Source organism: Aethalodelphis obliquidens, unplaced genomic scaffold (assembly GCF_003676395.1).
Source record: "Aethalodelphis obliquidens isolate GAN/ISIS:26980383/991018 unplaced genomic scaffold, ASM367639v1 scaffold18, whole genome shotgun sequence".
Classification (NCBI taxonomy): Eukaryota; Metazoa; Chordata; class Mammalia; order Artiodactyla; family Delphinidae; genus Aethalodelphis; species Aethalodelphis obliquidens.
Genome location: NW_020837962.1, coordinates 11,563,761 through 11,577,531, shown reverse-complemented (window position 1 = coordinate 11,577,531; position 13,771 = coordinate 11,563,761). Strand labels below are relative to the sequence as shown.

At 45.3% G+C, this 13,771-nt stretch overlaps 1 protein-coding gene across 1 annotated transcript in view; it reads left to right on the top strand.

Moving 5' to 3' along the window:
- LOC113626610 (ATP-binding cassette sub-family A member 17-like) overlaps nt 1-13,771 on the top strand; it is a 77,842-nt gene that overhangs the window by 29,013 nt on the left and 35,058 nt on the right. The window contains 7 exon segments of the mRNA XM_027118365.1: nt 1,457-1,546; nt 1,549-1,625; nt 2,586-2,729; nt 4,987-5,124; nt 9,530-9,700; nt 10,008-10,218; nt 12,434-12,584. Coding sequence (XP_026974166.1) covers nt 1,457-1,546; nt 1,549-1,625; nt 2,586-2,729; nt 4,987-5,124; nt 9,530-9,700; nt 10,008-10,218; nt 12,434-12,584 — 982 coding nt within the window.

Genomic DNA, 13,771 nt, shown 5'->3' with positions numbered 1-13,771 from the left:
TTGGGGGTTATTGATTTGGGTGGTAGTTGTACAAAGTACTTCCTGTGTAATTGCTTGTTAAACTCCATTTTATATACTTGATATGTATATTCCCAATAAATAAATAAAGTTAACTGGCAATCAAATGTCTGCTGAGGTAGGGAAGGAGCCTTGTCTCTTTCTTCTTTTCGGACACTGCAGACTTACACTGAACAAGGATGCACCTGGCTTTCACAAACTAAGTGTGCTGACTGTTTATGGCAGCTGAGGTTTGCGAGACCTGTCTGTAAGCCATGGTGAAAGGCAAGGCTCTCGATTGGCACAAAGACAGACACAAGTCATAGAATCTCATCTCAGGAAGGACCTCAGAGGTTTCCTGGCCCCTCGCCCCTCACAGCGTGGCCTGTGCACCAGCAGCATCAGAACCCTCAGAGAGCTTGTTAGGAATGCAGACTCCCAGGCCCATCCAGACGCACTTAATCAGAACAAAATCCCCAGGTGATTAGTAAGCACAGGAAAGTTTGAGGAGCACCGTTCTAGCCCATCTGTCTGCTCACCAGTATTTGAATGTCTCCTCTGGTGTTGCTAGTTACCACCTCCTCAATCCTGCCGTGTGGCAACAGATGCAGGGTATCTTGGATGCTTTACATGAGAAGCTTAGTCAGCTTGCATTCAGATTAGACACTTGGCATAGGATACTTATCTTTATACGCACCCAGGAATTGGTCCCAAGCCCATCCTCAGCACTCCTTTCTTCATGGCATATGTATGTATTGAGCAGCTGCTGCATATGAGGTCCTGGGTCAGATGTTGGAGATACTGAGATAAGCTGACAGTCCCTGGCCCCAAGCTGGGGTTGGCAATAAGTGAGCAGTTTCACAGTGCGGAGTGAGACCTTCAATCCTCACAATTAGCGCAGGGTGCCCCAGATGCACGTGGGTTAGACATATAACCCAAGAGAGTGAGTATACATGCTTGCTGGGGAAGGAGATACCTGTGCTGACCTACCAAGTAAGAATTAACCAAGCAAAGAAGGTGGGGAGGAGTAGGAAGGGCTTACCTGACAGCATGTGCAAGAGTGTGAAGATGTGTCTCAGATGACCAAATTTCCACTTCTTGGTGCCAAAGAATCATTTTGGCAATAATAAGAATGTTTTATTGGGAATTCCCTGTCAGCCCAGTGGTTAGGACTCAGCGCTTTCACGGCTGGGCCCAAGTTCAGTCCCTGGTTGGGGAACTAATATCCCACAAGCTGTGTGGCATGGTCAAAAAAACCAAAAAGCAAAAAAAAGTTTTACCTTCTTTGAGAAACCAACAGCTAGCTTTTCTTTTCCTGTACCTAACTTTTGTCCCTTAATACCCCAGACATGAATAGTCCAGTCTTCTCATTGGCTTGTTCTCCAACTGTTTGATTGGAAAGTTCTGGTAACTTTTCTCTGTCTTCGATGTGGTGACTGTTTTCCTTCCTTTGGAATAGGCACAGGCATCCAATGGAGGAACATGGGCAGTATAGGAGGAGAGTTTAACTTCACTCAGGTGCTGCTGATGCTACTGCTGGACTCTTAAATGGCTTGGTGGCCTGGTATGTGGAGTCTGTCTTCCCAGGGGTGTATGGTACACCCAAACGTTGGTACTTCTTTCTCATGGTGAGTACTGATGCTGCTGTTTCATAGATTGACATTAGAATTTTTATAGCTCATCATCAATATTCCTATCCCTCTTTGTGGTGTTGGTTGCAACCTCAAACTCCTGGAAATCTAAGTGCAGTTCTCTAACCTGGATTCACCCCAAACCTATCAACTTGTGGTTGCCAAGGGAGCATAATTAACGAGTCTGACTCTTGCTCCACTGCTGATACCCTGTGCAGAGTCCCCTTAAGAGTGCCTGTGGCTGTCTCACATGTGCCCACTTGAGTGGCAGGCCCTGCATTCTCTCACAGAAAGCCACCCCAACAAGCTAGAGCCCTCAGGACTCCTTGGCCTCTTTCCTCTTTGGGCTGGTGGCAAGGCCCTGAAGCTCTTTGAGACCTCTGTGACCTGGGGGCACGGGCATGGGGCACAGCTTTCGTTGACAACCCCATGAAGCTCTCCAAATCTTTTCTGTCCTATGGTGAGTAAATTTTCCTACAAAGTTGAACCCATCATGCCTGATTCAGTCCTCTTGCAGATTCAGTCTGATCTCATCTGAATTGCACAGGTACTCACTTCAGGCCTCGGCAAAGGCTGCCATGTTTGCCCTTCTTGGTCTGTGGGAAGTGGGTAGATTGTTAACGCCAGTATTTCTCCAGGCCTCAGCCCACAGGGGTGCTGATTGCCAACACAACAGCTTCCCCAGTACACCAGGAGTGTGGATATGAGGAATCATTTGTAGCTCCATCCTCCAGACGGTTGTAGGTTGAAATGCAGTTTATTAGTAGTAAGTCTGTGAGCAAATTCTTGACTTCTTCAGGCCATTAAGTGTTCGATACCAGGAAGCTCCGGTGGGTGAGGCTGGGGTGGGGGTTGGGGGAGGGAAGTGTGCGAATTTAATTTACCAAAATATTTATCTTCCAGAAGAAGAGAGCCAATTCACCTACATGTATTAATGTAAGTTGACTTCCTCTCTAGCCCTCCTACTGGTGTGGAGAACCTATATCCTTTATGAATTCAGTGCTGGAGTTGGGGGATCCTCAGAAAGCTCTGAAAAGCAAGTTCATTCAGGAAGAGCCTACTGATTTGATAAAAGGAATTGAAATCCAACATCTATACAAGGTATCAGCTCACAAATCTTCTTCCAAGGACTTGAGAAATAGTGCATAGAGGCTTCTGTTTTATTCTGCCAGTGGTTACAAGGTACATTTTGTGATAGATTTTTAATTCCCTTCTGTAATGTTATCCTCAAAATTAGGAGTACAATGTAAAATGTCCTGTTTTCTGTCATAAAGTTAAGTGACTGGATGGAGGATCTAGATGATCTTTCTTGAAACAGTCTTGCAAAAGCCAAACACCTCTTGTTGGGGACACCCTGGAACTCAGTCATTTGATGGCTGACTTTGATCCACCGGTGTTTTTACATAACCAAATCAAATAGTAAACCAGATTTCACTGCTGGCTTCCAGATGCAGAAGTGTTTGTTCTTTCACCAGTGTCTGCTGAGTCCTGCATTGACTAAGGACTCCCCTGACAGGATGACTGGATATAAGCTCTGTACCCTGGTGTGTCCTCCAGAGCATTATTTTTTTGTTTGGAATCTTCCATTCTTCAAATATGATGAGCTTAAGGAGAGGCAGTGTCCTCTGTATGACTGATACAAGGTTACAGTCAAGGTGCTAGCTCAATACTTTGTGTTGCCTTCCTTGGCCTATGGGATCAAGTGCATCACATACTGGCCCAGGGGCTCCACAGCATGGGGGATCATCCCAGCTCCTTTACATACTGTGGTAGCAGCTTGGAATGCTCCAGTCTTCACCCAATTTATTGTAGCTTCAATAAGCAGGGATTTCGTTTCCTCTTTTCACATAACAAGCAGTCTGCAGGCACATGGTTCTGGCATGATTTCAGCTGCTCAGCAAAGCTGTCCCAGACCCCTGCTCTTTCTGCTCACTTGCTTTCATTTATTTTCCCTGGGCCAGTGGAAGCATATAGCTCTCATCTGCGTGCTTGTCATTTCCCGGTTGCAAGATGGCTGCTGTAGCCCATCTATAGGGAAAGATAAGAGCGAGGGGCTTTCTTTTGGGAGGACTTCTTCCTTCCTTCCTTCTTTCCTTCCTTCCTCCCTCCCTCCCTTCCTTCCTTCCTTCTTTTCTGCCCTTCAGTAGATCACCCCTTATTCTTATTGCCCAGAGTTCTGCCACATGTCCACCTCAACTGCAAAAGGGAGACTGAGAAGTTAGGGAAGAGGACCGTCACACTTGATTCAAAATAATCATACCAGATGGATGTGGGGGCAGGAGAAGTGTGCCAAATTCCTTTCCGCAGCATCCTGCTTCCAAACACAGTTAGATAAATGGTGGGAAGAAGTGACGTCTAAGTCTCACCCAACTATAATGTCTGCACTCCAAACCCCAAGTCCAGCCCAGATGCAATTAGACAGGACAGAAATCAGGCACAGTTTCAGGCACTAGGAATTCAGCATGAACAAGACAGACCAAGTCTAAGACTGGGAAAACAGTAAAGATAGAAGCCTCTCAAAAGGAGTGCACCTGGTATGTGTGAGGAATGGCACAGAGCTGAAATGTGATGAAGTGTGATGTATCTCTGCAAGTGGCATTGTGGGTGATTTTATTTTCTTCCTTATACTCATATATGAATTACTTGTATAATAAGAAAAAAATAAATGGTATTTAAAATACTGGAGGGCTTCCCCGGTGGCGCAGTGGTTGAGAGTCCACCTGCTAATGCAGGGGACACGGGTTCGTGCCCCGGTCCGGGAAGATCCCACATGCCCCGGAGCGGCTGGGCCTGTGAGCCATGGCCGCTGAGCCTGCGCGTCCAGAGCCTACGCTCCGCAACGGGAGAGGCCACAACAGTGAGAGGCCCGCGTACTGCAAAAAAATAAATAAATAAAATAAAATAAAATAAAATACTGGAGACATTTGATTTAGAAAACAGGACAGACTGTCTGGTGTTCTCTTCCTAGATCAACACTGCCCACAAAAGAGGCAGGGTGCCCTTTCTCAGGGGATTAGCCAGGCAGTGCAGAGCAAGGTGTGGCTCAAGAAGCAGAGAGAAGTTCTCGTTCAAGCTCCGAGCCCTTCGTCCTTGAGCTCTGGCCTCTGTGGTTCAGCTGCTCTACCACCAGGCTCCAGAGGCCAGGGAAACCCCCCTGGTGTTGCTCCCCATCATGGTCCTCAGTAGCTCCAGGCAGCTAAACTCTGAAAGAAGGAGCTCCCTTATGGATTTCCACTTGGAGTCCCACTGATGAACTTTCAGAGGAAGTTGGTGTGGGTGCTCGGCCTGTCACAGGTTCTTCAGAAATGCCACATGCGTGTGCATATTACACTGTCAGTCAGAGTTGGCTTTTCAACAGGTGTTCTACAAGGGAAGGGATGAACACGTGGCAGTCAAAGATCTGACCATAAACTTGTACCGAGGGCAGATCACTGTTCTCCTGGGGCACAATGGAGCAGGCAAAACCACCACCTGTGGCATGCTCACAGATATGTGTGTGGGGTCAGCCCTCCTGAGGAAGTGCTGAAGAAATTGTTGATCCAGATCTAGATGTTTTGGCTCCATCTCCCCTCATCAGATTTCACTGGCATCTTTGTTTGTTGTTTGTTTTTTTACTATCTACGTAGTAGTGCCTGGTTGTTCACATTACTCTGTAGCAGGAAAAGGGAATCTTTGACTCTTTTGGTCAATCTGAGGAACTTAGTTTCAAACACTATCAGGAAGTTGTGAACACTGCTTAGCATGTTTCCTTCCAGGTAGAACTTTCCGGTACAGTGAGGCACCACTAATCTCTCAACCAAACATTTCACCCACTTACTTTTGATTGCCAGGGGCACTTTTAGAATGATACCTGGTGAATTATTCTAAAATTATCTGTTTCAGAATAGTTTTTATGCCTAAATAATTCTTTCATATTCCATTAACTAAAATAATATCTGTGATATTTGAAAACTCATTCATTCAAGAAACATATATTTATTGAAGGCTTAACCTATGTAAAGCTCTGTATAAAACCAGTGAGATACATTTCTAAATTTTGAGGCACTCTGAAAGCCCACCAATTCTTCTGTGTTACATACAGAACACCAAACGGCTGGGAAGCTATGAGCACTTCAAAGTCAAGCTGCCACAATTCTCCTCACAGGTTGCTGATGCACCTTCCACTGAAGGCATTTGAAGAGCAGCAATATTGTGAAGTTTGGTCTGAGGTGCCTTTGGTACTGGGACTTTAAAAACCAAGTTTCAGCCCAGCAGATACATGCTGGATGGGCTCTGGATGCATCAGGATGGGGGTGCAGTAATGTCTCCAGACAGGTGGTCCTCTCTCAGATACAGGCATTGCTACTTCTGGCAGCATGATCATTTAGGGAAGGCCTCCCCTTCTATGTAGACTTGTGAGGTCCTCAGTACTTGAAGGGTGATCCAGCTAGACAACAGGCTAAGTGATCAAGGAGGCAAGTCAGGTACAAACATTGTTTAAGAAGGCCGACTGATAGAAACACTCCATAGACACTCCCCTATTGCATTCCCTTATATTCTGTTCCTAGTATTCATCACAGTCTGTGCTCATCTGGTTTGTGTATACATATATATATGTATATATATATATATATATATATATATATATATATATGTATATGTGTGTGTGTGTGTGTTATTTCTCTGTCTCCCCCATCCCTCTCCCTAGAAAGCTTGTTCTGTTCACTTCTGGATCCACAGTGCCTGGAACCGCGCTTGGCAAAGGATAGGCACTCAACAAATATCATTGAATGAATGACTGAATTAATTAATTAATGTAATTGCAAATTCTGCCAAAATGCAGACCATGAATGATAAATAAATAATCATAAATAAATAAATAATACATACATCTGTCCACTCTAGAGCCATAAATAAATAAATAAATAAAATTTAAAAATAAAAAGCATTGCATAGGATTCCCACCTATGTTTCGTTCTAAGAGTTTCAAACATTAGTTCTTTTTAAAATAAATTTATTTATTTTATTTTATTATTTATTTTTGGCTGTGTTGGGTCTTCGTTGCTGCGTGCGGGCTTTCTCTAGTTGTGGCGAGCGGGGGCTACTCTTCGTTGTGGTGTGCGGGCTTCTCATTGCAGTGGCTTCTCTTGTTGGGGAGCACGGGCTCTAGGCTCGCAGGCTTCAGTAGTTGCGGCACATGGGCCCAGTAGTTGTGGCTCTCGGGCTCTAGAGCATAGGCTTAGTAGTTCTGCCACATGGGCTCAGTTGCTCTGCAGCGTGTGGGATCTTCCCAGACCAGGGCTCAAACCCGTGCCCCCTGCATTGGCAGGCGGATTCTTAACCACTGCACCACCAGGGAAGTCCCATACATTAGTTCTTACATTTAGGTCTTTGATTCATTTTGAGCTAATTTTTATATGGTATGAGGTAGGTGTCAAATTCATTCTTTTGCATGTGGATATCCAGTTGTCCAGCACCATTTGTTGAAAAGACTGTTTTTTTCCCCATTGAATGGTCTTTGCACCTTTGTCAAAAATCAATTGACCAGGGGACTTCCCTGGTGGCAGAGTGGTTCAGAATCCACCTGCCAATGCAGGGGACATGGGTTCGATCCCTGGTCAGGGAATTAGATCCTGCGTGCCACAACTAAGAGCTTACATGCCACAACTAAATAAAAAGATCCCGCATGCTGCAATGAAGATCCCTCGTGCCACAACTAAGACCTGGCGCAGCCAAATAAATAAATAAATATTTAAAAAAAGAATCAGGACCAGCCAAAAGAAGAGACATATAGGGTGATGTCTGGGAGGGTCCCAAATGAAAAGCTTCCATGTCTTCAGAATGTGTCACCCTCCTGGCACATTGCTATATAGAGGGTAGCTCACCTAAGCTTCAAGTGTCTAGTTTTTACTGGGGTTTCATTACATGGGCGTGAATGATTGAATCATGGACCTCGTGACTGAGCTCAGTCTGCAGTCTTTCCCTCCCAGCAGATTGGGAGGTCAGATTGATATCATGGCTCAAAGCCCCAACCATCAAATCACATGGTTTGTCTTTTTGGTATGACCAGCCCAGATCTTGACCACCTCATTAGCATAAACTCAGGTGTGGCCTGAGGGTACTACCAGGAATAGCAAAGACACCCCTATACTCCAAGGATTTAGAGGCCCCTCCCAGTAACTGGGGACAGAGGCCATCCAGATTCTTTATTATACAACACTTACATTGATTTTTAATATGCTGAACCTTCCTTGCATTTCTGGGATAAATCCCACTTGGTCATGGTGTATAATCCTTTTAATATGCTGCGGTACTTAGTATTAATAAGTCATATATTTAAATGGTTCAAGATGCAAAAGCCGGGAATTCCCTGGCAGTCCAGTGGTTAAGGCTCCACATTTTCACTGCCAAGGGCCTGGGTTCAATCCCTGGTCAGGGAACTAAGATCCCACAAGCCTCATGGTGTGGGCAAAAAAAAAAAAAAAAAGATACAAAAGTCTTTTGTTTATCCCTTTCCCTGAAGGTAGTAAGTTTATTGTGTGTCTTTCTTATGTACAGTTTATGTATATACAATAGTCCTGGCTTATTTGCAGGGGATTTGTTCCAAGACCACCAGTGGATGCCTGAAACCTCAGATAGTACCGAAGTCTATATATACTATGTTTTTTCCTATACATACATACCTATGACAAAGTTTAATTTGTAAATTAGGCACAGTAAGACATTAAACCAATAGCTAGTGGGAAGCAGCCGCATAGCACAGGGAGATCAACTCAGTGCTTTGTGACCACCTAGAGGGGTGGGATAGGGAGGGTGGGAGGGAGGGAGACGCAAGAGGGAAGAGATATGGGGATATATGTATATGTATAACGGATTCACTTTGTCATAAAGCAGAAACTAAAACACCATTGTAAAGCCATTATATTCCAATAAAGATGTTAAAAAATAAAAAAAATTTTAAAAACCAAAACAATAACTAATAATAAAATAGAACAATTATAGCAATATACTGTAATTAAAGTTATGTGAATGTGGTCTCGCTTTCTCTCTCTCTAAGAATATCTTATTGTACTGTACTTACCTTTCTTGTGATTTGAGATGATACAATGCCCATGTGATGAGATGAAGTCAGGTGAATGATATAAGCATTGTGACACAGCATTAGGCTATTGACCTAGTGACAATACATCAGAGGAGAATCATCTGCTCCAGGTGATCCTGGATCATCAAGTCATGACAACGTCGACGGTTGGATGTCAAGGGCAGACGATGTCGATGGTTGGGGATCCCGAGCAGGACAGAGACGGATGGCACAGGATTTCAGAGTTCAGGATACTCAGAACGGTGCACAATTTAAAACTATGAGTTGTTTATTTCTATAATTTTTAAATACTTATTTATTTATTTATGTATTTTTTGGCTTCTTCATTGGGTCTTCATTGCTGTGCGCGGGCTTTCTCTAGTTGCGGTGAGCGGGGACTACTCTTCGTTGCGGTGCACGGGCTTCTCACTGCGGTGGCTTCTCTTGTAGAGCACTGACTCTACATGCACGGGCTTCAGTAATTGTGGCATGCAGGCTCAGTAGTTGTGGCTCGAGGGCTCTAGAGCACAGGCTCAGTAGTTGTGGCGCACGGGCTCAGTTGCTCCGTGGCATGTGGGATCTTCCTGGACCAGGGCTCAAACCCGTGTCCCCTGCATTGGCAGGCGGAGTCTTAACCACTGCGCCACCAGGAAAGTCCCCTATTTCTGTAATTTTTCATTTAATATTTTCAAACCATGGTTGACTATGGGTAGTGGGTAACTAAAACTGTGGAAACCAAAACCTCAGATAAGGGGGGACTGCCGTTCAAGCAAAATGCTTGTTGGACGAGCCAGCCTCCCGTCAGAAGCTGCTGCCAGATCTCTGTCCTCTCCTATTTCAGCTGAAAGACTTGTTGCGCCAGAAGTGCCCTGAAGAAATCAATTGTGTGCTGCACATCCTCAGTCTGGAGGACAAACGGGACTCCTGGAGCAGGTTCCTGAGTGGGGGAATGAGGCACAAGCTCTCCATTGGCATCGCCCTCATCGGCATCACCCTCATTGCAGGCTCCAAGGTAGGGGGCGGCAGGGCCTGGCTTCCTTAAAGACACAGGTCAGGGCCCCCACATGCAGTAGACAAACACGTTGGGTCAGCAGGGCCCAGAAGTATCACTTTATAGTTCCCACTTGGCCTGGGCTGGCTGCAGGCCCTTCAGCCATGGCCCAGGCACCTCAGCTCTGGACACCCTGGATGGGCAGTCTCGTGTGGGTGGTACTGCTGAATCTTCATTGACCTCCAGTCACATAGGGCCTGCAGTGCAGCCAGCCGGGGCCTGGGACGTGACTCTGCCATCATCACAAGGTCATTCCTCTGCCCTTCAGGTGCTGATGCTGGATGAGCCAACCTCAGGCGTTGACGCCATCTCCAGGAGGGCCATCTGGGACCTTCCTCAGCAGCACAAAAGTGACCGCACCATCCTGCTGACCACCCACTTCATGGATGAGGCCAACCTGCTGGGGGACCGCATCGCCATCATGGCCAAGGGGGAGCTGCAGTGCTGCGGGTCATCTCTGTTCCTGAAGCAGAAATATGGTGAGCGGCCCCGGGCAGGCAGCCGAAACTCCATTCTGTGTGGGGTCAGCGTTGCTGGCCCAGTGTGCTGGAGAAAGTATCCATTGGTAACGTTCCTGAAGGGCCCCTGAGATCAGGCAGGGAGAGGTCTTCTCTAGACATCCTGTTCTGCTACCTGTGGGTAGAGACCCGAGGCCCCAGGCAGAGGGGCTTGTGAGAACGAAGAAGGAATGAAGCAGAAAAAATCTCTGAGACTTGGAGTTAGAAGGCCTGTGTTTGAGTTCCACTCTGGTAGTTTACTCCCTCTTCATCCTTTCTACCAAGTTAGTTCATCCTTTTTTGGCCTTAGTTTTCTGATCTATAAAACGGAGATTAAGATACCATGTTCCTCAAAGTGGGAGCTAGTGCATGCAAAAGTGCGAGTTGTTATTTCCACAACTGGGTGTGCTCCTCATCAGCATCCCACCACAAACATCCTCCCCTTGTTTTCCTGGACCCCCAGACCTCTGTGTTTCCCTCTTATGTCTCTGAATGCTCCTTTGCATCACTTCTACTTCTAAACATGGAAATGCCTTGCTTGCTTTACTTTTCTTCCTCTGCCCACTGACTTAGTGATCTCATCCAGTGTCCTGACTTTAAATACTTACCTGGCTGAAAAACGTATGTATCTCTGGCTGGACCTCTCAGCTGAACTCCAGATTTGTGTATTTAACTGCCTACTCCACACATCCACATAGACGGTGAACAGACCTGAAAGACTTGTCCAAAACCTGTGCAGAGCTGAGCTCCAGCTCTTTACTGCCAAACCATCTCCCCCACAGTAAAGGCAGCTCCATTCTTTTTTTTCTGTTTCTTTTTTTTGCTATATGTGGGCCTCTCACTGTTGTGGCCTCTCCCATTGCGGAGCACAGGCTCTGGACACACAGGTTCAGCGGCCATGGCTCACGGGCATAGCTGCCCCGCGGCATGTGGGACACGAACCCGTGTCCCCTGCATCGGCAAGAGGACTCTCAACCACTGCGCCACCAGGGAAGCCCGGCAGCTCCATTCTTCTAGGTGCTTGGCCAGAACCTTGGGGGCTCCCTGATCCTCTGTCTCTCATAGCCCATAACTGATCCACCTGCAAACTCTAGTGAACTTGCTTTCCTCCCACCTCTACCACTTGTTAGCGTCCTGGTCCAGGCTGCCGTCCCTCTACCTGCATTATTGCAGTTGCTTCTAACCCACCCCTGGCCTCTGCCCATTTGTCAGAATGAGTGTGTCACTCTTCTGCTCAGTCCACCAATGACTTCCTGTCCCACTGAAAGGAAAAGGCAGAGTCTTGGGAGTGGCCCAAAGGCCTTGCTTTGCCTGGTCCTATTACCCCGACCACATTTCCTAAAGTTCTTCAGCTGCTTTGGTCTGCTCCTGCCTCATGGCCCCCTTTCTTATCCAGCATACTGGGCCTGCTCCTTCCTCCGGGCCACATATTGTCATGGCTTCTCCTCTTCCTTAGGTCTTCAGTCCTTTTACAGATGTCACATTTTCAGTAAGGCCTTCCTTGTGACCCTGTTTAAAGTCACAATCCCCAATACTCTGTATCCCCTCCCCTGTTCATCTTTCGCCTTAGCACTTGTCACTAATATACTCTAAATTTTACTTATTTATCTTATTATCTGTCTCACTTCCCTTTAATGAAAGCCCCTTGAGAGTAGGGATCTTTGACTATTTGGTCCACTGCTATGTGCTCAGTACCTAGAAGAGTGCCTGTCACATCATAAGAGCTCAGTGAATGTTTGTTGAATGAGTGCATTGCAAGCAGTGTAGTAACAAGTGTTACTAGTAATTTCTGAAAGAATGTTTAGAATACCATAAGGTATGTATCCTCAAAAACATAATTTAATTATGATAGAGGTATACTTGTTCTTAACCTTAATGTCCAAGGCCCCTACCTACTAAGTTTTCACTTCCCCACATTAGTTATCACTTAAAGAGAGTGTTGCCCTTAATACAACCCTCCTTTATTTTGCCTAGCATTGCTAAATGTGCTATTATCACCTCCCAACTATGGAGTAGAAGGTAAGACTCAAGAGTAGCATTATAGACCTTCAAAGGCAAGTTCACTGTGGTTTAAATTCAAGTCTGCAGGGCTCACCAGCTTCCCTGTCCTGTGGAGCTATCCTGTTCTAGGATATAGAATGCTAAATGTGACTGAAAAGGGTAAAACTGTTTCATGATCTTTTAAATGTTGTTTCAGGTGCAGGATATTATATGACTTTAGTGAAAAAACCTCACTGTAACATGGAGAAGATTTCTCATCTGATTTATCAACACACACCAAATGCAATTTTCCAGTCTAGCACTGGAGAAGAAATAACATTTATACTTCCTAAAGAGAGCGTGCACAAGTATGCCATACCTGAGACGTCTGGAGTAATTGTTTGCATGTACTGAGTGTACAGTTGTCTCTCCTATCCCTGTCCTCGCCAAGGGCACTGGAAGCTGTAATGGTCTGGATCCCTAGGCCTTTGGTATTTCCTAGAAAGACACCACACCCCAACCAGAGTGCACTTGAAAATACAGGACTCTGATCATGTTTCCTTCTCCTTAAAAACCCTTGATGGTTCCCAGTTGCCTTCAGGTTAAAATCAAATTCTTTGAGATGGCTTTAGAGGGGCCCTTGATTGTGTGAACTCTAATTACATGCACCCAAGTAACTGAGCTCAGATGAAGATTTTACTTGATTTTCCTTTAAATTACAGTTGACCCTTGAACCACACAGGTTTGAACTGTGTGGGTCCACTTATACACAGATTTTTTCAATAAATAGGTTACTATGGTACTACACTATCCCCATTTGGTTAAATCTGTGGATGTGGAACATTTGGATATGGAAGGCTGACTATAAAGTTATAAGTGGATTTCTGATGTGGGGTGGGAGCAGAAGTCAGCCCTGTAATTATCTTAGACCTCAAATTGGTTCCCAACACTTCCCTCTCTCCCTCTCCTCAGTCCTCATGTTGCTTTCAGAGAGGAATCTTACCTTATACTTCATTGAGAAAATAAACACCATCCAACAAGAACTCTATTTTATCCCTGTCACAAACCTACAAACTTGCTTGCTTCAACACCAGCTCAAGTACCCACCCACCTCACCTTCTCAAGAGTTCACTTGTTTGATAATTTCCTCTCTCATCTACATCACCAACTTCTCTCTCTTTGGGTCATTTCCATGAACATATTAGTGTGATCTGGAAAAACACTCTCTTGAGCCTACCTGTCTTTCCAGCCACCACTCCATGCCCTGCAACCCTGCACAATCAAAACTCTCTTAAAATGGGCTAAGCATGTTGCCTGCTTTATCTCATCACCCATGCATTACTTAGTCTACTTCACAGTGGCTTTCACACCCTTCCATCCAAACTGGAAAAATGCCTATTCAGATCTTCTGCCCATTTTAAAATCAGGTTGTTTTTTCTTTGATATTGAGTTGAATGAGCTGTTTATATATTTTGGATATTAACCCCTTATCAGTCATATACTATTTGCAAATATTTTTTCCCATTCAGTAGTTTATCTTTTTGTTTGTCAATAG